Source organism: Mercenaria mercenaria, chromosome 4, assembly GCF_021730395.1.
Source record: "Mercenaria mercenaria strain notata chromosome 4, MADL_Memer_1, whole genome shotgun sequence".
Classification (NCBI taxonomy): Eukaryota; Metazoa; Mollusca; class Bivalvia; order Venerida; family Veneridae; genus Mercenaria; species Mercenaria mercenaria.
The window spans coordinates 37672419-37695926 of NC_069364.1; the positions used below are offsets into that span (position 1 = coordinate 37672419).

The 23508-nt window shown below is 37.0% G+C and overlaps 1 protein-coding gene across 3 annotated transcripts in view; it reads right to left on the reverse strand.

The window, feature by feature from the left end:
* The window catches only part of LOC123551473 (zinc finger protein 595-like), a 51614-nt gene that overhangs the window by 16835 nt on the left and 11271 nt on the right, over positions 1-23508 (reverse strand). For all 3 annotated transcript variants that reach the window (XM_053540930.1, XM_045340438.2, XM_045340439.2), the window contains exons 2-4: positions 15848-15976; positions 8847-9000; positions 2460-2879 (exon numbers count right to left, since the gene is read on the reverse strand). In XM_053540930.1, coding sequence (XP_053396905.1) covers positions 2460-2879; positions 8847-9000; positions 15848-15943 — 670 coding nt within the window. In that variant the 5' untranslated portion in view covers positions 15944-15976. The remainder of the gene's footprint in view (positions 1-2459; positions 2880-8846; positions 9001-15847; positions 15977-23508) is intronic.

A 23508-nucleotide genomic window follows, 5' to 3' on the forward strand; every position in this document is an offset into this window, starting at 1 on the left:
TTCTGCCGTGCTAACAGAAATCTGTTTGCCAAAAAATCGTTTTACTCCATGTATTTAAATTGCTGCCGCTTTTTCATTATTTAAGATTTTTTAATTGTGTTTTTTGTATTTTCTGGTCAAAAGTCTGAATTTTATTACCATAGTATGTACCGTTTATTTACTTTAAAAAGGAAATAAATAATCAAGATCGCGCTGTTTGAAATTTTACAAAACATTATATGAAAATTTGATCGTTTTAAAAGAATTTTTCCTACATTCCTGTCGATATCTTATTAAAATTGTTATAGAATTCAAACTGTATTAGTTCTCAAGCGGTGTTGAATATCTGAAGCGATTATATTAAAAAATGAACGCACTACGCGCGTTTTTTGTGTCAAAAGTAACTGCGATGTAAATTAAGTATTACGATTGGGCGCACGTGCTGTGGAATGGAAAATTACCAGCATGACGTATTGATAGTTTTACGATTCGCGGGTAAATTCCAGTCAATCCAGGTAATTTTGCCTGTTGTAATTACTCAATTTGGTAAAGTTACCACGTAAAAACCACTCACCGGATCGGTGGAGTAGTCCATTCGTGCTATCCTGACTTTAACTCGCCAATGCTTATAACTGTAGAATGCCGTACTAAGGCAAAATCAACTTTCGTTTTGTGAATTTGCCGATATGGATACGATCCCCCACCCCACCACCCCTATTTTTTCACTTTTAAGGGTTTTATTTTATTTGCAGACCGTGACTGAAAATTGGTTGACCGTCGGTCTACCCAACTTTTGATAGTGGACCTGCCGATATTTTTGGTTGCGTCGGTCCAACGGTCCACCGCTAAGGTCGAGGCCTGTTTAAATTACTAATCAAGTAAAATTGTTGAAAATTTGCTCCCGCCTTTCAATAACAGATGTTGTTCATACAAGTTTTTTTTCTACACTGATTCCTTTTGTTCAGTAAAACTGAAAGTAAACATTGTGTAACAGGCAAAGTTCATAGTTTTGCAGACAGACATAGCTTCGGGCCGTTTCTGCCATTTAGAGATTTTCGGGGCCACAATTAATCTTTTGTCGCAAATGGCTCAAGTGCAACCGACAGCGTGACCCCTGAACAAGTTGTACAAACATGATAATAGACTGCTCTTCTACGAATTGTTTATCAATTATCGTTTACACCTTGATCAATTAACACCTTTCATAATGAAGTACTAAATACAAACCACGAGATAACCACATGTCAGTCGGCGCGTGGCGTGATTGACAGCTGTCAGTAGCTAATTAGTATATGACGCTCCGCCTACTGCCATACTTCCGCTTGTGGCGGCGAACAGTATTGAAATTCACCGAGATTTTGATTGACAAGGGGCAGAACTTTTGAACTCGATATGCATCAAAGAAAACTTCTCGATTTTCGCGGGTGAAAACCCGGAACCTCGAGTCTACCGGCAAACAGGCTTTTCGCCATGTTGTTTAATGTCGACAGAACCAGGAACGTTCGTGACTATGCGCGACGAGGTCGGGTACAACTAAATTATCCCTATAATCAATAAAGATATGATCAGAATCTCGAATTTCAGCCCATAAAAAAATTGCGGTCGGCGGTAAAAACTTACGGTCGGTCGGGTTACAGGAAACAAACATATTTTTTTTTAGGCCTTAGGAGATACAGAGTGGACACAAAATGGAAGGCTCAAACCTTTGACCCTAAGCTGTGACCTTGACCTTGAGCCAGCATGGCTGACTCGTAAGTTCTGCACATCGATTTGATAAGGTGATCATTTGACCCAAGTTCTATAAAATTCCTTGAAGGGGGTTTAGGAGATATACAGCAGACATGAAATGGAAGACTAAAACCTTTGACCTTGAGTTCTGACCTTGACCTTCAGCCGGCATGGCTGACTCATGAGTTTTGCACATCGCCTTGATGAGGTGATCATTTGACCCAAGTTTGATGAAAATCCTTCAAGGGGTTTAGGAGATATAGAGCAGACACAAAATGGAAGGCTCAAACCTTTGACCTTCAGTTGTGACCTTGATCTTGAGCCAGCATGGCTAACTCATGGCTATCACTGTGTAGATAAAATATCACTGCGTGATTAAAATCTGCAAACCAGTCTACACACTGTGTAAAAACTTCATCAATCAATGCATCCTGTGTAAATACCTGTCAAAGAATGCCTATTTACAGCATATCAGAACTGAAATATGAAAAAATTAAAACCCTTGTCATTTCCATTCAAGTTTTTCATTGCAAAAGTTTGTGAGCTTGGATAAAAGTCACTCGCATTTTTGCACAGTGTTCTGCCAGTATGCAAGCTTAAATTCAAAACCTGAAGTAGGGCAAAGAAAGCACATATATACTCCCTCGTGGAAGAATCAGGCAAAATATCAATCACAAAAAATTATGGAAGGTGAGTCCTGGAACATTGTATGACTTATCTTAACATTCATAACAAGTGCTAACAGTACTTACTTTGAGTAGCCGTGTTTTCTTTTGGTACAACTTTTGCAGTTTTTACTTTGCTGCTAGAGGAATGGCCTTCACTTGATGAAGGCATGTCAGCTGATTCGTCTTGCCATTCTTCAACATCCTCAAGTTCTTCGTAATCCAGACCTGTGTCCTCAATTTCTCCGTAACCCTCCTCTGACTCTTCCAGTCCTTCAATGTCTGGTTGACTGGTCAAAAACTGACTTCCTGGAGTGCTTGCTGGTTTCTGGTTGATTATTATTCTAGCTGAGGACACCTTGGGAACATTTGATGGGGACTTTACTGCTTGAATTTTCTGTGTAACTACAGATGCCTTTGGAAGTGCCAACACTGCTGGGGATGGCCTCCCTCTTTTAACATCAATTGGTGTTTTCTGCGGTGATTCTGGCTTCCGTTTTCCCCTTCCTGCAAATTATATTCAGGATTTGTAAAATCAATGTTCCTTCATCAAGGTTCTTACAGAATATTCAAGTCAAAATCCAAGTACTTTCAAGAACTTTGATTACTTTCTCAAGAAGTGCTTTTCTAAAAACAACATTTTATTACTTATTTCCAAAACAGGGTTATAGGAGAAATTGCACTTTATAGACTGTGATAAAGTGTTATCTTTTATGCATGCTACCGGTGCATACCCGACCCATTAGTGACCATGTATCATTATTTTCTTTAAAGTTATCTTCATTTTCTTCTTTCTTTTTGAATTTTTTTCTTTCCACAAAACAAGTTATTGACAGATCGTTCTTTTCAAGGAATTTTGGTAAAAAGAAGGCAGGCACTTCCTTTTTCTTTTAAAATTTCAGTAACTTTTCAGATTTTTTCAGGTTTAAGTTGAGTTTTAGTCAATTTCATGGAGTTCTAAATTACCAGCATCAAATCCAAGCACTTCCTAAGGCCTGTGCAAACCCTATGAATGCCCATTTCCTTTATTTAAAAAAAAAATGATTAAAATTCCACATAACAAAAGCTGTAAAACACATACACAATCTCCCTCTCATCATAATGACTCATCAAAAGAACAGAATTTTCGGTTCAAGAACACTTTGGACTATACCTTAGAGCTGATGAACCGAATAACTATATCATGGCAACAGCATATCCTGTGAAGTTTGAAGCTGCTTGTCTTAAGAAGCATTTTCCAGCTCTAGATCAGAAACTTTTTAACAGTCCCAATGCCACTGTGACCTTACCCTTTGACCTAATGACTCTAAAATCATGAGAGGACACCAGCTGACCACATGCATTTGACCTATGAACTCTCAGCCCAATCATTCTTTAGTTATTGATAGGAATCTTTACAGTCTCAAAACCATAGGCTCAACTACTAAATACAGGTAATCATCAAGTTTCAAAGGATGTAAGTCCAAGCATACTCTAATCATTGATTGGAAACCTTTTGCTTCAGGTCCAAGGTCACCATAGCTTTGACCTACTGCCCCATAAAAGTTATCTACTTAAAAGTTGCAGGCTAAAAAGTGGTCTATTTACTGGATCTACCAGACCAACAAACCAAATGACAACAGCAAATCAGTATACCTCATCTTCCCCATAATACAGTTGCCTAGAGACTGCAAAATACATCTGCATCAACATTTCTAAGATTAAATATTAGATAAGTTAAATTAACTTTTAAAACATGAAACAAGAGCTGTCACTAATGGTGACAAATGCCCCCGCAGCACCTTGACCTTTGACCTGGTGACCTTGACCTTTGACCTGATGACCCCCCAAGTCAGTAGGGGTGGTATACTCAATAAGCAGGGCTCACGCTGTCAGTCGCCATTATCGCCATTTGCGATTATTTTATTTAAATGGCGAATATTTTTTCATTTTGGCAACTTGAACTGGCGATTATTTTATTTGATAGCTGCATAAATAATTACGCCACCCGCGGTCAGGTAGCCTGGAAAAATCGATAAAGCGTACTGTTTATTGCCTCGTGTATTCCAAACACGTGTCAACTATGCCGATAACGTTGCCTAAGGCGGTAGAATGCAGACGACAATTAAACCGATTATAACCGGAATGCAATCTTACTAATCCAGCATTTAAGTCACATTGAACTGGCAGGCTACTTTTTGAGAACACTTGCAAACACCAACGCAAATTTTCTTCAACTCAATAGTCGGCAGACGACAAACCTATATGTACCGGCAGTTTTTTTTTTTATCTTGAAATGCAATTGTTTAAAGTGACAAAATCTCAAAGTTTTTTTTAATTTTCCTTAATTTGAAAAGAATGCGAATGTACATGTTGAAATATTACAGGCCAGATATTTTTTTACCAAGATTAATAAATGTCTGTTTTGCACATTAAACCCAGAAATAATCGGAAAACCCAGTCTTGTTTCTATTTTTAGTAACATGGCCGATACGGGCAAGCTAAAAAAATCAACAAATAAATTTGCCTGCATACTGTCATTAGCGTAAGTAGAAACGTTCTAAAACACATAAAAATATTATTTAATATTGAAAAAAGCCTTGGAAACATGTTGATAAAAAGCTGTAATTTAAATAGTGTGCCAAATATCACGTATTTTTGCGACCCGATTGTTTTGTACTTTTGGGGCAATTTAAGTGCAGTTAACTGTTGTGGTCAAAAGAATCATGGAAACACTTTTGCTATATAAAAAGAAAATGTATAAACATGACTGATACTCAAAACTTTCCCTTTTGTGCAACTGTGCCCATACTGTGTGTGCACGAATGGGGTTTGAGCTATTGCCCAGTCAACAATGTCAGACGGAGTCAATCATTTCAGCAGCCTTATGCAAGCTATAAATATGTGTCCAGTAAATGCCTTCAGAATCCATCAGATTATAGCATAGGTCTTACCTTTGAAAGCATTTAAGGGGGAGAGGGGAGCCCCCGAGTGTAGGACAAAATCCCCTGCTATAATAATATTTAATTAATCAAACTATCTGAGAGTTATTTAACAATTTACTTTAATGAACAGTTCAGTGAGAAAAAACATACAATTAACAAATTACATGTCAATTAATTAAGAGATATTTCACACTTTTTTTTCTACAAAGTATAATAATTGTATAATTATGTATAGTCTGATTAATCTCAAAGTCATTATGGAACAAACTGTAATAATTGTATATAATAGATTAAGTACATCAATTATCCATATTATAATATATCTTCAAGACATCTTTTTCTATAAATAAAATGAAGTGTATTATGATGTTTTCCTTTTTGAATCCTTATAAAAAGCAAAAGGGGTTTTGTCCTCCTTGTAAAAAACGTGAAGGGGGTTTTGTCCTCCTTGTAAAATTCATCGAAGGGGGTTTTGTCCTCCTTGTAAAAAACATGAAGGGGGTTTTGTCCGCCTATGCAAAAATGAGCGAAGGGGGTTTTGTCCGCAGGGGATTTTGTCCGGATCCCGGGCCCCCAATATGAGGTAATTTCCATGAATCCCCAATTCCCACACCCCTGTTGGGGCTACAACTTTTCAAAGCAATAAAAAAAAACTTGTTCTTTTTAATTATAAACATTACATGCAAAAGTCCGCATCAGTTTTGGCTATTATTTTTTATAGTTTCAAAAGTTGGCTATTATTTCTCAGAGGCCAGTGTGAGCCCTGAATAAGTACTACCAGCATGTGAAGTTTGAGGGTCGTGGGTGAAGTGGTTCGTATGTAAAGTGCCTTCATGCAAAAAGTTAACGTTGGCCCCTGTGACCTTGACCTTTGACCTGGTGACCCCAAAGTCAGTAGGGGTGGTGTACTCATTAAGTACTATCAGCATGTGAAGTTTAAAGGTCCTGGGCAGGGCTTCGGAAATTTGCCGGTTTGTCGGTTTTGGACCGATTTTTGACTTTTCAGACCGATTTGTGAAGTGAAAAAACGAAAAAAATCGGTCCCGTAAAAATGGAGAAAAGTATAAATACACGATCACCTGCCAAGCAGGAAATTGTTGGTCGCACCTTCAGATAATTAATAAACGTGTCAATCGGTCTGATTGTCACTTTGATAATCGGTCCGTAATTAGCGCGTGACGCAATCAGTGCTCGCGCGGCACATCCTTTAATGTTTGCAGACAGCCGACTGCGGTGTATTAAACATTTCTGACTGGTTTCCTAACGTTTCTGACTGGATCCAAATCATTTCGACGGGGGTCCACTTCTTTTATTTAGAAACCGACGGATGGTTTATTTCAAAAGGCTATGTTTGATCACGGTAACAAACAAATGGTCGCTGCATTTAATCAAAGGAATTTAATTTTAATCAAAGAGCTATAATTGTACATTATAGGTCTTTGATTTAATGAGACATCACACGGAAAACCGATAAAAATAATTTTTATAATTACTTCATTTGAAAAAATTACATGATTCATTTGTTGGGGCTCCAGTTGAAACAAAAGCAGAAAATCGTCTTTGCAACCCGACTGTACAAAAAAGAAAAAAATGGACGGGCAACCACGAATGATAAAGAAAACCGGAGTGGCACTGTTTATCAAATCGGTCTTTTAAAAAATGTTTCAAAATGAAATTTTGTTTACATCAGAAGAGAACATATAACTTTATCAAAATGTAGTTGCTTATTGAAGTACAACGTAAGTGAAATGAAATATCCGTGGCCAACCCGCGTGACGTTTTGGTACTATACATGCGGGAAATTTGATCTCAGCGTTCAAATAACGTACACATTCGGTCCGCGGCAGAGTATTCTTTAAATACTGAGGCTGTTTAGCAGAGAATATGTGTCGTGTAACTCACTTTGACGCATTGTATTTTATAGAATTCCTTCAAAGAATGAGGAAACATCACAAAGTATCTGCCGTGTATACGGTATCGAAGTCACGTGCATTGGCTTTTAGACTAGTTACGCACACGGTGTCAATGCCTCGTATTATCTCGGAAAAACATCGAAATTTAAACAAAGTAACATCACACATAACACTGAATAACTGTCTTCATTGTATGGTAACGCGCGGTGACTAGTAACTCAGTTTAAATGCATGACATGCTTATTTCTTTACCCTATCACGTTTTACAAAATATGTAATATTGGGAATGCGGTGGGTGGGGTAGCGCCGATGTCAGGATTTTCGTTTCGGACCGATTGAGTTATCAAAATTTCCGGAGCCCTGGTCCTGGGTGAAGTGGTTCACAAGTAAAGTGCCTTCATGCAAAAAGTTAACGTTGGCCCCTGTGACCTTTGACCTGGTGACCCCAAAGTCAGTAGGGGTGGTGTACTCATTAAGTACTATCAGCATGTGAAGTTTAAAGGTCCTGGGTGAAGTGGTTCGCGAGTAAAGTGCCTTCATGCAAAAAGTTAACGTTGTGACGAATGAACTAACTAACGAACAAACGGACGGACCGTTGAAAAGTAATATGCCCCCAGGGGGGGCATAAAAACAAGAGCTGTCACTAATGGTGACAAATGTCCCCGTAGTGCCTTGATATTTGACCTGGTGACCTTGACCTGGTGACCCCAAAGTCAGTAGCAGTCGTGTACTCAATAAGTACTATCAGCATGTGAATTTTGAAGGACCTGGGTGCAGTGGTTCGTGAGTAAAGTGCATTCATGCAAAAAGTTAACATTGGCCCCTGTGACCGTGACCTTTGACCTGGTGACCCCAAAGTCAGTAGGGGTCGTGTACTCAATAAGTACTATCAGCATGTGAAGTTTGAAGGTCCTGGGTGCAGTGGTTCGCAAATAAAGTGCCTTCATGCAAAAAGTTAACATTGGCCCCTGTGACCTTGACCTTTAACCTGGTGACCCCAAAGTCAGTACAGGTCCTGTACTCAATAAGTACTATCAGCATGTGAAGTTTGAAGGTCCTGGGTGCAGTGGTTCGTGAGTAAAGTGCCTTCATGCAAAAAGTTAACATTGGCCCCTGTGACCTTGACCTTTGACCTGGTGACCCCAAAGTCAGTAGGGGTCGTGTACTCAATAAGTACTATCAGCAGGTGAAGTTTGAAGGTCCTGGGTGCAGTGGTTCACGTGTAAAGTGCCTTCATGCAAAAAGTTAACATTGTGACGAACGGACATGCAAAAAGTTAACATTGGCCCCTGTGACCTTGACCTTTGACCTGGTGACCCCAAAGTCAGTAGGGGTCGTGTACTCAATAAGTACTACCAGCATGTGGTTTGAAGGTCATGGGTGCAGTGGTTCGTGAGTAAAGTGTCTTCATGCAAAAAGTTAACGTTGTGACGAACGGACGGACAGTTGAAAACTAATATGCCTCCCTTCGGGGGGCATAACAAGATGAATATGATTTAAACATGAATATAAACCTTTGGACAAGTATAATAAGAAACTGAGGACAACAATGAAAAGTTATCTTAAACTTAGGTCAGTTAACATCACTTTCTGTCCAGTACAATTAATTCAATTACATGTGAACATACTGTACTTACTTTTCTGACAAAATTCCAGAAATTCTGACTTGAAATCATCATAAACATTAGCAAACATCTTTCCAGGCTCAGATCCAAGCTGATCAACGACACCATCATTAACATTGGCAGACAGTATCAGTGTCTCCTCCCCAGCACCAGACAACTGTTCAACCTGCAGAAATTCAAGTTATTTGTATAATTATCATACTATGATAAAGACAGACCTGGGTTTAACAACACAAGAATATATCTAACTGAATAAGAATTACCATGCATTTCAAATGTAATCGGTTACAATAAGTATACTCCTGCTATTAAATGTAAGGCCAATTTTTCAACATGCATTATATCATTAATGAAATCAAAATAGAAAGAAATCATGACTGCACAGGATTTTCTGATGTAATCAATTACATCATAATTACATGTAATCAAACAGATGCATGTCTATAGCACACTGCTCCCACTTATTGCCACTGTTAGGTCATATGTATACATAATACTTGCTGACAATGCAAGACTAAGTAAACTTCTATCTGGGGAGGGGGTAGGCAGGGGGTAGGTAGGAGGAATTCAATCCCAAAAAATAACCCAGGCTCAGGCTGAACAACATTCCCATAAAGTTTCCTGACTTCATGTCAAACACTTTTCGAGATATGTGCGACACAAAGCTGAAAGCGTTTCAAGCATATTTTTTAACTAAGTCAAGGGCAATAACTAGTTTTACTAAGTGAAATCCCAAACTAAACCCCAGGTGTACAAGCTCACATGTTGAAAAATATTCCTATATGGTTTCAAAAGTCAAGGTTGAATTCTTTTTGAGATATATGACACATAAACTTTTAAACCCTTTATGTATGTTTCACTAAGTCAAGGGCCATTACTCTGGTCTGGGTGCACAACTTCATATGCTATATGACAATCCTTTAATATTTCATAGCTCTAGATCCAATACTTATTGAGTCAGGCTCAACACAAACTTGAAGGCCCATTTATTCATATTTTTATGTCAAGGTCTATAACTCTGGTCTGGCTGACTGTAGTCCCAAACAAAACCTCAGATGCACAATTTCACACCCTAAATTACAATCTTGTATAATGTCTGATGACTACAGGTCAAATAGTTATTGCGATACTCACAACAAAAAGTGCTCACTTGAATAAATGTAACACAGCTGATTATAATTACAGGTTTCCACTTACACAACAATGACTTTAGAACAAGTTTATGTCAGCTCAAGTCAAAACACTTTGGGGCCTTACTTGGATGGAGAATCTATCACGATCAGTTTGTAGAACAAACATCCCCTGCAACATGATGGCCTGTTAGGTATAAGTGGCTATATAATCTTATTTTTTATTATTTAGTTGATTCTGTTGGGTTTAATGTTGCACCGACACAATTATAGGTCATATGGCGACTGTCCAACTTTGATGGTGAAGGAAGATCCCAGGTACCCCTTCTTGCATTATTTCATCACGAACAGGCATCTGGGTAGAACCACCAGTCTTCCGTAAGGCAGCTGGATGGCTTCCTCACATGAAGAATTCAATGCCCTGAGTGAGGCTCGAACCCACATCGATGAGGGGCAAGTGATTTGAAGTCAGCAACCTTAACCACTCGGCCACAGAGGCCCCTTATATAATCTTAAGTCTTAAGTATGCAGTGACCTTCGCCTTTGATTTAATGGCAGAACAAACAATGAAAGTCATCTACAGGCCAATGTCATTTTGTGAAATTACAATGCTGTAAATCCAAGCACTCTCCAGTTAGTGTTAGGAAATCATTTTAATCAGTTAATTCCCAAGGTCAGTGTGACCATGACAATACACCTTATGACCATAAAAAAATATCACCATCATTAATGACCAGAGGTAATTTCTTACAGTCAGAAGGTCCTCAGGCCAAGCATTTTCCAGTTATTGCTAGCGAAAGCATTGTCATTCACCAAGATGTGACCTTGACATTTTAGGCATTGACCGACATCAATACGAGTTTTCTACTGATCAGACAACAGTCCAGTGAAATTAGAAACTCTTTTCAGTCTTTATGTCATTTTGAAACACAGTAGTCATTTATTTTTTAAACCTTCCTATAACAACTGCCAGTTCTACACTCCAGTAATCTCTAGTATCTGATGGTGAAACATGTTCAATCTAGAGGTCATTATGATCTTTACCTCTACACTTGCTCACCCCAAAACAATAGGGGTCATCTGTTGACCAACAAGAGCTGTCGGAGGACAGCAACGCTAGACTATTCAACAGCCTTGTCAATTGAATGAATACAAAAGTCGAAAAAGGGGCATGATTTTGTAAAAATGGGAAAAAGGGTTACGGAACCTTCAAAGTGCTTATCAGCTCATAAAGAAAACAAGTGCGTGAAGTTTCAATCCTTTTCCATAAGTGGATAATGAAATACCAGCTTACATACAAAAACTAAACCAAAAACTTCTTAGTCGAAAAAGGGGCATAATTTTGAAAAAATTGCAAAGTAGAGTTATGGGACCTATACAGTGCATGTCAGATCATGACAGTGAACAAGTGTGTGAAGTTTCAATCCATTCCCATTAGTGTGTACTGAGATAACAGCTTACATACAAAACCTTAACCAAGAATTTCTAAGTCAAAAAGGGGGCATAATTTCATAAAAAAGCAAAACAGAGTTAAGGAACCTGTGCAATGTAGGTCAGTTTATCACAGTGAGTAAGTGTGTGAAGTTTCAATCCATTCCCACAAGTCATTACTGAGATACCAGCTTACATACAAAACCTTAACCAAGAATTTCTAAGTCGAAAAAGGGACATAATTTTGTAACAAGAGCCATGTTAGACATGGCTAATCCCCCCGCCGGGCATATTATAATTGAAGGCTAAAGTTCCTGGCAAGTTAGTGTCTGAAAGTATTAATTTTGGGGAAAGCTTTGAAGAACCGTTTAGTTGTGGTCCGCATCAGGGGTTTTAAAGATGTGGAAGAAAGAATAAGTCAGTGGTGAGGTGGTTTACTGCTAAATTTTATTAATTTTCATGAACAGTATAGCTATGATGTTTTTCTATATGGCTACTGTAAAAAGAAGGAATGGAAAGCTAACAGGGAACAAGAGTGCCAGAATGTCACAATATACGCCCGTCACAGCAAATTTCTTTACTCTAGCAGCTGTATTTGCAAATGGAATTTTAATTTTGTGGTTGTTTAGTAATCATTGTAAGTCTTTTGTTTTTCTAAGTCCACAAAAAAACTCCTTACCAGGTAGAGATACCTTAAAATACACCTAAAATTGGAAAGTAACATCTATGTTGTACCACAGAAAAGTAGTCTTGTTTTTTCCGCTACGGTCAATTATAAAAATGTTACAATATAAGTTATTTATAGTACCAACTAAGGGAAGTTAATCTTAAAAAAAAAAAAAAAAATTGTAAGTCCACACAAAAATCTTTACCAGGTAGAGATTGGTCAAAATACACCTCAAAACTGGATGTAGCATGCATGCTGTACTACAGAAAAGTGGTCCTGATTTTTCCCTACGACTAGTAATGAAAAAGTTACAATAAAAGCTATTTAAAGTAACAACAAAGGGAAGTAATTCTAAAGAAGGGAACTGTGCATGACACTTCGTCTCATGATGGTGTATAATTGTGCCAAGTTTCATCAAAATCCCTCCATGCATGAAGAAGAAATGCTTCGGACAAAGTCAATCTTGTATCTGACCTTTGGCCTCTAAGTGTGACCTTGACCTTAGACCTAGGGATCTGGATCTTGCGCATGACACTCCGTCTCATGGTGGTGAACATTTGTGCCAAGTTATATCAAAATCCCTCTATGCATGAAGAAGAAATGCTCCGGACAAAGTTTTCATTCTTGTATCCTTTGACCTCTAAGTGTGACCTTGACCTTAGACCTAGGGACCTGGTTCTCGCGCATGACACTCCGCCTCGTGGTGGTGAACATTTGTGCCAAGATATATCAAAATCCCTCCATGCATGAAGAAGATATGCTCCGGACAAATTTTTTTAAGAAAATAAGATAAAGGGGAATAACTCAAAAAATAGGCAAGGTAGAGTTATTGTTCTTGCACACTGCACTTCCTCCTTATGTGTTCTATCAGTGTATGAAGTTTGAAGACAATCCCTCCAGTACTTTTGGAGTTATGCTCCAGACAAATTGTTTTAAGAAAATAAGATAAAGGGGAATAACTCAAAAAATAGGCAAGGTAGAGTTATTGTTCTTGCACACTGCACTTCCTCCCAATGTGTTCTATCAGTGTATGAAGTTTGAAGAAAATCCCTCCAGTACTTTTGGAGTTATGCTCCAGACAAAATTTTTTAAGAAAATAAGATAAAGGGGAATAACTCAAAAAATAGGCAAGGTAGAGTTATTGTTCTTGCACACTGCACTTCCTCCCAATGTGTTCTATCAGTGTATGAAGTTTGAAGAAAATCCCTCCAGTACTTTTGGAGTTATGCTCCACATAAAGATCGTTGCGGACGGACGCACGCACGCACGCACACATGGACGGAGAGCATTTCTAATATCCCCTTCGCCTTTGGCGGGGGGATAAAAAAAGCAAAATAGAGTTATGGAACCTGTGCAATGTAGGTCAGTTTATCACAGTGAATAAGTGTGTGAAGTTTCAATCCGTTCCTGCTAGTGGTTACTGAGATACCAGCTTACATACAAAACCTTAACCAAGAATTTCTAAGTCGAAAAAGGGGCATAATTTTGTAAAAAAGCAAAATAGAGTTATGGAACCTGTGCAGTGTAGGTCAGTTTATCACAGTGAATAAGTGTATGAAGTTTCAATCCATTCCCACAAGTGGTTACTGAGATATCAGCTTACATACAAAACCTTAACCAAAGCGGGACGCGGACGCCGACGCATGGGTGAGTCCAATAGCTCTACTATTCTATGAATAGTCGAGCTAAAAACTATCAATAGGGTCATCTGTTGACCAAATACTATCTGGCTCATAAAGTTTTATCTCTGTATTAAGGCAAAAAGTATTTTCCATTTATTGGTTAAGGTGTCCACAGACAGTAGGTTCTAGTTGTACAACACCAATCATCTCAAAATAGTACAATTTTAAAATTGTACAACAGTATTCCACTCCCAGATAAATCACACAGATTTACCTAGTAAACATAGTGTATCAGGTACTGAAAAGAATGTAACCATTAATAATAAAACAAGAGCTGTCCGTAAGACAACTAAGCTTGGCTATTCGAAATATTGTCCCAGAAGCAGGAAAATATTACCCAAAAAGGTGAAATATCAAAAGAGTTTTAAGTTCAAAAGGGGACATAATTTGACCAAAATGCACATCAGAGTTATGGGACTTGCTGCTATCAACTAGTTTTATAACCCCGAAGGCACATGTGCAGTTTCAATTCAATATCTGCATTAGTTTTGGAGATAGTAACTTGCATGTAAAACTTTAACCAGAATTTTCTAAGTCCAAAAGGGGGCATAATTTGCCCAAAATACATGTCAGAGTTATGGGACTTGACCCAGTGAGGTTGGTAATTGATCTAGAAAAAGAAAAAATAAGTTTCAAATCTATATGCCTTTTAGTAATAGCTGTATGTACTTGCACACTAAAATTTAACCAGGATTTTCTAAGTCCAAAAGGGAGCATAATTTGCCAAAAATACATGTCAGAGTTATGGGACTTGACCCAGTGAGGTTGGTGATTGACCTAGAAAAAGAAAAAATAAGTTTCAAATCTATATGCCTTTTAGTAATAGCTGTATGTACTTGCACGCAAAACTTTAACCAGGATTTTCTAAGTCCAAAAGGGGGCATAATTTGGCCAAAATGAAGGTCAGAGTTATGGGACTTGCTGCTATTAACTAGTTTTATAACCCCGAAGACACAGATAAAGTTTCAATTCAATATCTGCATTAGTTTTGGGGGTAGTAACTTGCATGTAAAACTTTAGCCAAAATTTTCTAAGTCCAAAAGGGGGCATAATTTGCTCAAAATACATGTCAGCGTTATGGGACTTGACCCAGTGAGGTTGGTAATTGATCTAGAAAAAGAAAAAATTAGTTTCAAATCTATATGCCTTTTAGTATTAGCTGTATGTACTTGCACGCAAAACTTTAACCAGAATTTTCTAAGTCCAAAAGGGCATAATTTGGCCAAAATGAAGATCAGAGTTATGAAACTTGCTGCTATCAACTAGTTTTATAACCCCGAAGACACAAGTGAAGTTTCAAGTCAATATCTGCATTAGTTTGTGGAGATGGTAACTTGCATGTAAAACTTTAACCAGAATTTTCTTAGTCCAAAAGGGGGCATAATTTGCTCAAAATACATGTCAGAGTTATGGGACTTGACCCAGTGAGGTTGGTAATTGACCTAGAAAAAGAAAAAATAAGTTTCAAAACTATATGCCTTTACATGATAGCTGTATGTACTTGCATGCAAAAACTTAACCAAGGTGTGACGCGGACGCCAGAGTGAATAGAATAGCCAGAATTCTTCTTCGAATAGTCAAGCTTAAAATGACATTCACCTATGTATTGATTTTCAAAGCTTTCCTTCAATACTTCTAAACTCCCGAGTTTATAGTCTTTCTTAGAATAATTTGGATTTTCTATGTCCCATGAGTTCAAGTATGCATGACACAAATCATTTAACTTTTCAATGTCATCCTTTTCCATTATGCATTGGAAGCCATTTGATTTTCAGATTTGTGTTTATTTTTTGGGCAATTATTTCTGGAATTTCATTCAACTGCCTCATTATCAACTAATAATTTACCAATTTGATGCTTGTCAACGTGGGTGGTATGGAAGGCAAAACTTATGAAATAGAACATGTTGTAATCTGTAAGTCAAGACGAAATCAAGGAATAGCATTGTACACAGTCATGATAATATTTGGCTGTACATCTTACATTTAACTGGTGTTGTACAACTAAATCCTACCGTCTGTTGAGGCCTTTAGAAACCAAACATCTTGTTGATGTAGAAATATTTTACCAGTACAAAGTAGAAAATATCTGAAGTACACTTACCAGAAACTGTATCTGACTCTTGAGCACAGATCTCAGTATTGGCATATAAGTTGGTGAATCCTTCATTGCAATGAGGTCTGAGGGTAAGGCAGACATTTCTCCAAATATTGTATGTTCTCAAGCTATTTCCTGAAAGAGAAAAAAAACGTTTTTTTCCTTTAATATCATGCGGCAATTCTTGCAGTTAACCAACAGGAGAGATCGCCGTGATGTCACGCATTAACACCTGTTTATCTGGTGGTGGGCAAAACAAATGTTTTTACTTTGTTTGTGTATGGGATTGGAATTTTTAATTTTTAATAACCTTTTCGCTCATTTATGGATTTTCAAAATTCAGAAAGTTTTGAAAGACTTACAATTTTCATGTTCAAATATCTTTTTTAAATGAATAACTGTTTAAAATGACATATGATTTTAATACCAGCATAGTAATGTTCAATATTTTTAGAAAAACACTGTAAGTTAAGTGTTTATAATCAATCCATTTTATTTCGAAACAAGAGTGCCAGAATGTCACAATATACACCCGTCACAGCAAATTAGCAAATAGCACCTGTATTTGCAAATGGAAGTTTGTGGTTGTTTAGTAATTATTGTAATTCTTTTGTTTTTCTAAGACCACAAAAAAACTCCTTGCCAGGTAGAGATACCTTAAAATACACCTGAAATTTGAAAGTAACAGAAAAGTGGTCTTGGTTTTTCCCTACAGTCAATTATAAAAATGTTACAATATAAGTTATTTATAGTAACAACTAAGGGAAGTTAATCATAAAAATAAAAATAAAAATAAAAAATAAAAAAAATTTGCAAGTCCATACTAAAATCCTTACAAGGTAGAGATTGGATGTAATGTTACAAGCATGTTGTACTACAGAAAAGTTGTCTCAATTTTTCTCTGTGACTAGTAATAAAAAAGTTACAATATATATAAGCTATATACAGTAACATCAACGGGAAGTAATTCTAAAGAAGGGACCTGCGCATGACATTCTGTCTCATGATGGTGTACAATTGTGCCAAGTTACATCAAAATCCCTCCATGCATGGAGAAGAAATGCTCCGGACAAAGTCAATCTTGTATCTGACCTATGGCCTCTAAGTGTGACCTTGACCTTAGACCTAGGGACCTGGTTCTTGCTCACGACACTCCGTCTCGTGCTGGTGAATATTTGTGCCAAGTTATATCAAAATCCCTCAATGCATGAAGAAGTAATGCTCCAGACAGTTTTCATTCTTGTATCCTTTGACCTCTAAGTGTGACCTTGACCTTAGACCTAGGGACCTGGTTCTTGCACATGACACTCTGTCTCATGATGGTGAACAATTGTGCAAAGTTACATCAAAATCCCTCAATGCATGAAGAAGATATGCTCCGGACAGTCATTCTTGAATTTGACTTTTGACCTCTAAGTGTGACCTTGACCTTAGACCTAGGCAGGGCCTCTGCTGTTGATCGCCATTTGTGATAATTTTAAGAATTTGGCATTAAATTTTGTGAACTGGCGAAAATAAGTGGCGCCTATTTTTTTTCGTCATTTGTTTTTTCTGTAGTGATATAAGCGGCCCAAGAATTGGTTCCCGATACACGTGTTTACCTAGGCACTGGTAGTGAATAAAATCGATAACCAGTCTATGCGGTGTATTTGACAATTCGACTGTTGGACACTTTGAGAAGATAATTGCGTAATAATGTGTGAATTGATGGTTAATCAGTAATCAAACATCTGCCAGCTTGTATGTTTGAACTCTGCCAAGAATTCACCAAAATTAACGCCAATTACAGTGTACTTTATGTGTTGTGATTTTTACAAAAAAGATCCACATGTTTGTAGCAGTTGTATGACTGACGAATTTTTAGTAACTACGAAAGAAACACTGAATTTGTTCCTTTTTGCAAATATATTAGATGATTTTGTAATGATTTTAGCGATGGATCCGAAAACAAAAACATAACAGCCTAAATTTGTATTCTGGACATGGTTAATTCTTTGAAATGTTCAGAAACTGGAAGATATCACTTGCTACCAGGGCTTCTTAAAAATCATTAGATGAGTGTTCAACTCGACCTTCTAAAAAACAGTAAAATGGAAACATATCCGAATTTTCCTTTCCGAAAATAAATAAGTCCTAGAATATTGGTAATTCATGTATAGATATAATTCTTAAAACTAAGGAAATGATTTGTGTCATTTGTATCCAGCTACAAAATGAACCTACTTCTACAATAAACTAATACACCTTCAAAAGTTGTTATTATTCCTAATGAAATTATTTACAATATTTTATTTCTCTATGCACACTATGACAGCCAACTAAGAGAAATAAAAGTGGCTCTGAACTTTGGCTCAAAAATGGCTCCAACTTTTTCAGATTGGCGAAAAGGTTGGCGACAAGTATGAAAAACCCAGAGAAAGCCCTGCTAGGGACCTGGTTCTTGCGCATGACACTCTGTCTCATGATGGTGAACAATTGTGCAAAGTTACATCAAAATCCCTCCATGCATGAAGAAGATATGTGTGATAGCTGAAATTTCTGGTCCAAGTTTTTTTGAAGTAACTGTAAAGGCCAGACTGTTTTTAATTTAATATTTTAGATGTTTGTATTAAATCAATATTGTTGAATAATAATGTTTTGTTGGTATTTTTACAAGATTTTCATTGAGACAGGAAATCCTTATTTTCTAAATCTTGTTTGGAAAGCTGATGTAACTATTTTGACAACAATGTAGAATATTTTAAGAAATATGGCTTTAATCAAATGTTAATCAGTTTGGCTTCTGAACAATCTAAAGTATCTTAGCACCTCTATTGTTTTGTTAGGGATGGCAGCTTATACTAAAAGGGTTTAAGACAAGTCGTAGATTGTTTTGTTTTGTTTTATTCATTTTTATTTGTTTACGCTGCGCTGCGTAGTTATGACTGTTTCCAGTCTAACTAATCAATTGAGGCCCAGCGAGATTTGAATTTTGAGACCCGTTGCCAGATACAGGTCGGCGCCTGGATCGATTCCAAAGAATTAGATTCATATGATATAATTAAAAAGGGGCCTTAATTCAAGGCCCGGGTGTTATTTCTGGAACATGTCTGGGTCTTGGCTGGAGTATTTATTGTTATTGTAATGTTTTTAAATGTTATACCCCCCTAAATTGTGTCTAAATTTCCGAAATAATAAATAGATTATGAAATATATATTTAAATTTATTAAATTTTGTCATCCAGGGTAAGAGCCGCGATTACCTTACTTACACTCCTGAAACGCCTGAGAAAAACTGCCACTGACCATGAACTAAATCTATACTCTTAAGCTTTATTTTATTAATATTAAAACTTTAAAAACTTTAAAACTTTAAAAACACATCTAAAACATAGCCTTTATATACGTCCGATTGTTGACAGTACACAGGTTATTTATAGATTACACGCCAAGCCTACTGCATAAATGTGTCATATCAATAAATATGCTTATTTTATATTCTCGTAAACATTCAATGTACTTTACCGATACCATTTTACTATATTTTTAAATACCTGTCATTTTGTCATTTTTTAATGTTTTTTAGTTCTGTTTTTTGCACTTTATAGCCCAAAGTCTAAATTTAATGATTATATCGGTATTACTTACTTTACATATTGCATGTAAAAGATATTTATGATCGTGCTGTATGAAGTTTTGCGGTTGTTTTTATCAAAATTCGACCGTTTCTATGTGATTTTGCTTATTTTAATGATATTATCTTCCTAAAAATGCTCTAGCAATATAGCTATATGTGTTCTTTAGTGATTTTGCTAATTTGAAGGTAAACTATTTATTAATAAGTGTTTTATACGCGAATCCTGTGTACCCGTCGCCTAAATTACGCGTAAGAATTTTACTTAAAATTTACCTGTTTACCTGTTGTTTGTTTACCGTTACAAGTCGTAGAAATCTGTCATGTTTTACTTAATCTGTCATGTTTTACTTGAAGTTAATTTCATTGGTTAATTTATATCAACAAGAGGGCCATGATGGCCCTATATCGCTCACCTGTTATCACTGCACTTGAGGACAAGAAGGTCCTCAGAAAAAATATCTAAGTCCGAAAGGACAGGAACAACAAAGGGAAGAAATTTAACCAAAAAGAAAAAAAAATCTTACAAGGTATAGATATGTTAAAATACACCTAAAAATTGGAGGTACCATCCATGTTGTACCACAGACAACTGGTCTCGTGTTTTCCCTACGGCCAATAATAAAAAAGTTACTAAAAATAAGCTATTTATAGTAACGTAAAAGGGAAGTAATAAAAAAAAAATATTGTAAGTGGACAAAAGAGTTGACATAAATAAATTTCAGATCAGTATCTTTATTAGTTATGGAGATATAACAATTTTAATTTGAAATAAAGGGAGGTAATTTGACATAAAATCAGTCCATAGTTATCTACCCTGATTGTCTCAGTCCAACTAATAACAATAATGAAATTTCAAGTAAGTCCTGTAAGTACTTACTGATATAAATCCATTTTGATTACAATCAGGGGAGGTAATCAGATATAAAATAACTGGAACCTATGATTGGATCTGATTTGTCATGGAATCCAAGATTTATTGTTGTTGAAGATATTTTGGAAGTTTGTATCAAATAAATCCATAAATGAAGTCTCTATATGGCTGCAAAAGCCAAAATAGCCAATTTTGGACCTTTAAGGGGCCATAACTCTGGAACCCATGATGGGATCTAGCCGGTTCAAGAAAGGAATTGAGATCTTATGGTGACACAAGTTTTGTGCAAGTTTGATTAAATTCAAATCATAAATGAAGCTGCTATTGTGCAGGCAAGGTCAAAATAGCTAATTTTGGCCCTTTCAGGGGCCATATCTCTAGAACCCATAAAGGAATCTCGCCAGTTCAAGAAAGGAACCAAGATCTTATGGTGATACTAGCTGTGTGCAAGTTTGGTTAAAATAAAATCATAAATGAAGCTGCTATTGTGCAGACAAGGTCAAAATAGCTAATTCTGGCCCTTTCAGGGGCCATAACTCTGGAACCCATAAAGGAATCTGGCCAGTTCAAGAAAGTAACCGAGATCTTATGGTGATACAAGTTGTGTGCAAGTTTGGTTAAAATAAAATCATAAATGAAACCACTATCGTGCAGACAAGAAATTGTTGACGCACGGACGAACGGACAAAGGGTGATCACAAAAGCTCACCTTGTCACTATGTGACAGGTGAGCTAAAAAGGGGACAACCCCAACTTTTCTGATTGGACAATTTATTCACATCATTTTTCAGAACATGAAATCTTTCTTATGTTAAGGGACTTGATTTTTAGCAACAGAACAGTTAAGACATGAAAATGTTCTAGTGGCATAACATAGCCACGTTGGCATAATTAATGACTTTAACTTAGTCAGCCTTAAACAAGAACAGTTCAAATTAGTAAATTCTTAACCTTAAAGTTTACAACAGACATAATTGGATTTATGATTACAATATTGTGATATGCAGACTGTTATTGCTAAGAATTGTTATTACTTAAATAAAACATAGAAACATTGGATTGTATTTATTTGCACTGGACTCTGTCGTAACGTGGCAAACCAACAGATCAGCATCACAGGGGCTCTGCCAGAGCTATTCCCCATTTTCCGGTGTGTCCCCCTGTGATTGCCGTATACAGTGTTAGGGCGAAGAAAACCCCAGACAACCCTTAACCGCACAATGACCAAACGGGGGCTGGGTGCCCCGTATGACATATGCTCCCGACAGTCATTCTTGAATTTGACCTTTGACCTCTAAGGGGACATAATTTGACCAAAATGCATGTCAAGAGTTATGGGACTTGATGCAATCAAGTAGTTTTGTAACCCCGAAGGCACATCAGGGGCTTAGCTAGGTCCAATTTTGGGAGAAGTCACTTCTCACTCGAGCTGATTTAGGGAGAAGTGGGGAGACTTTAGGAAGAAGCGGGAAGACTTTTCCTACTTCAATACTGTTGAGTGATACGAAAGGAGTGATACAAAAGGTGGCTGTAATTTTCTTGTTTCTATATAAACAAGAGATCACAGAGTGATCTTGGCGCCCACCAATGTGCCATTTTTGAGTGTTCCAAATTTCAAGACTTACTGACTAGCTCAAGGTCAAGTTTCATTTCCGTACACAACACTGTGCATGTGGTCCAAATTCGAAAGCTGTAGCTTGAGAAATGTGAAAGTAGGTCACTAGATCAATCTTAAGGTCAAAGTTTAATTCGGTACACAAAACTATGCAAGTGGTCCAAATTTGAAGGCTGTAGCTTGAGAAATGTGAAAGTAGGTCACTAAGTCAAAATCAAGGTCAGATTTCACTTCAGAAACAAATCTATGCATGTAGTCCAAAATTGAAGCCTGTACCTTCAAAAATGTGAAAGTAGGTCACTAGGTCAATGTCAAGGTCAAAGTTTGTTTCGGTACACAATCCTATTCATGTGGTCTAAATTTGAAGCCTGTAGCTACAGAAATGTGAAAGTAGGTCACTAGGTCAATCTTAAGGTCAAAGTTCATTTTGGTACACAAAACTACGCAAGTGGTCCAAATTTGAAGGCTGTAGCTTGAGAAATGTGAAAGTAGGTCACTAGGTCACTAGGTCAAAATCAAGGTCAAATTTTATTTTGGAACACAGAACTATGCATGTGGTCCAAATCTGAAGCCTGTACCTTCAAAAATGTGAAAGTAGGTCACTAGGTCAATGTAAAGGTTAAAGTTTGTTTCGGTACATAAAACCATGCATGTGGTCCAAATTTGAAGGCTGTAGCTTGAGAAATGTGAAAGTAGGTCACTGGGTCAAAATCAAGATCAAATTTCATTTCGGAACACGAAATTATGCGAGTGGTCCAAATTTGAAACCTGTACCTTCAAAAATGTGAAAGTAGGTCACTAGGTCAATGTCAAGGTCAAAGTTTATTTCAGTGCACAAAACTATGCATGTGGTCCAAATTTGAAGGTTGTAGCTACAGAAATGTGAAAGTAGGTCACTAGGTCAAAATCAAGGTCAACTCATGTCAAGGTTCATCTTGCCACTCAAAACCATACATGTGGTCCAAATTTGAATGTTGTAGGTTATTGACAAGAAGTTTTTAAAAGCTTTTCCCTATATAAGTCTATATGAACCATGTGACCCCAGGGCGGGGCTATATTTGACCCTAGGGGGATAATTTTAACAAACTTGGTAGAGAACCACCAGGCGATGCTACATTACAATATCAAAGCCCTAGTCTTTGTGGTTTGGACAAGAAGATTTTCAAAGTTTTTCCCTATATAAGTCTATATAAACCATGTGACCCCCGGGGCGGGGCCATATTTGACCCTAGGGGCATAATTTGAACAATCTTAGTAGAAGAACACTAGATGATGTCACATACAAAATATCAAAGCCCTTGGCCCTGTGGTTTTGGACAAGAGGTTTTTCAAAGTTTTTCCCTATATAAGTCTATATAAACCATGTGACCCCCAGGGCGGGGCCATATTAGGCCCCAGGGAAATAATTTCAATCATCTTGGTAGAGGACCACTAGATGATGCTTCATACCAAATATCAAAGCCCTAGGCTCTGTGGTTTTGGGCAAGAAGATTTTCAAAGTTTTTCCCTATATAAATCTATGTAAATTATAGAAATAAACAAAGGGCCATAACTTACTAAAAATT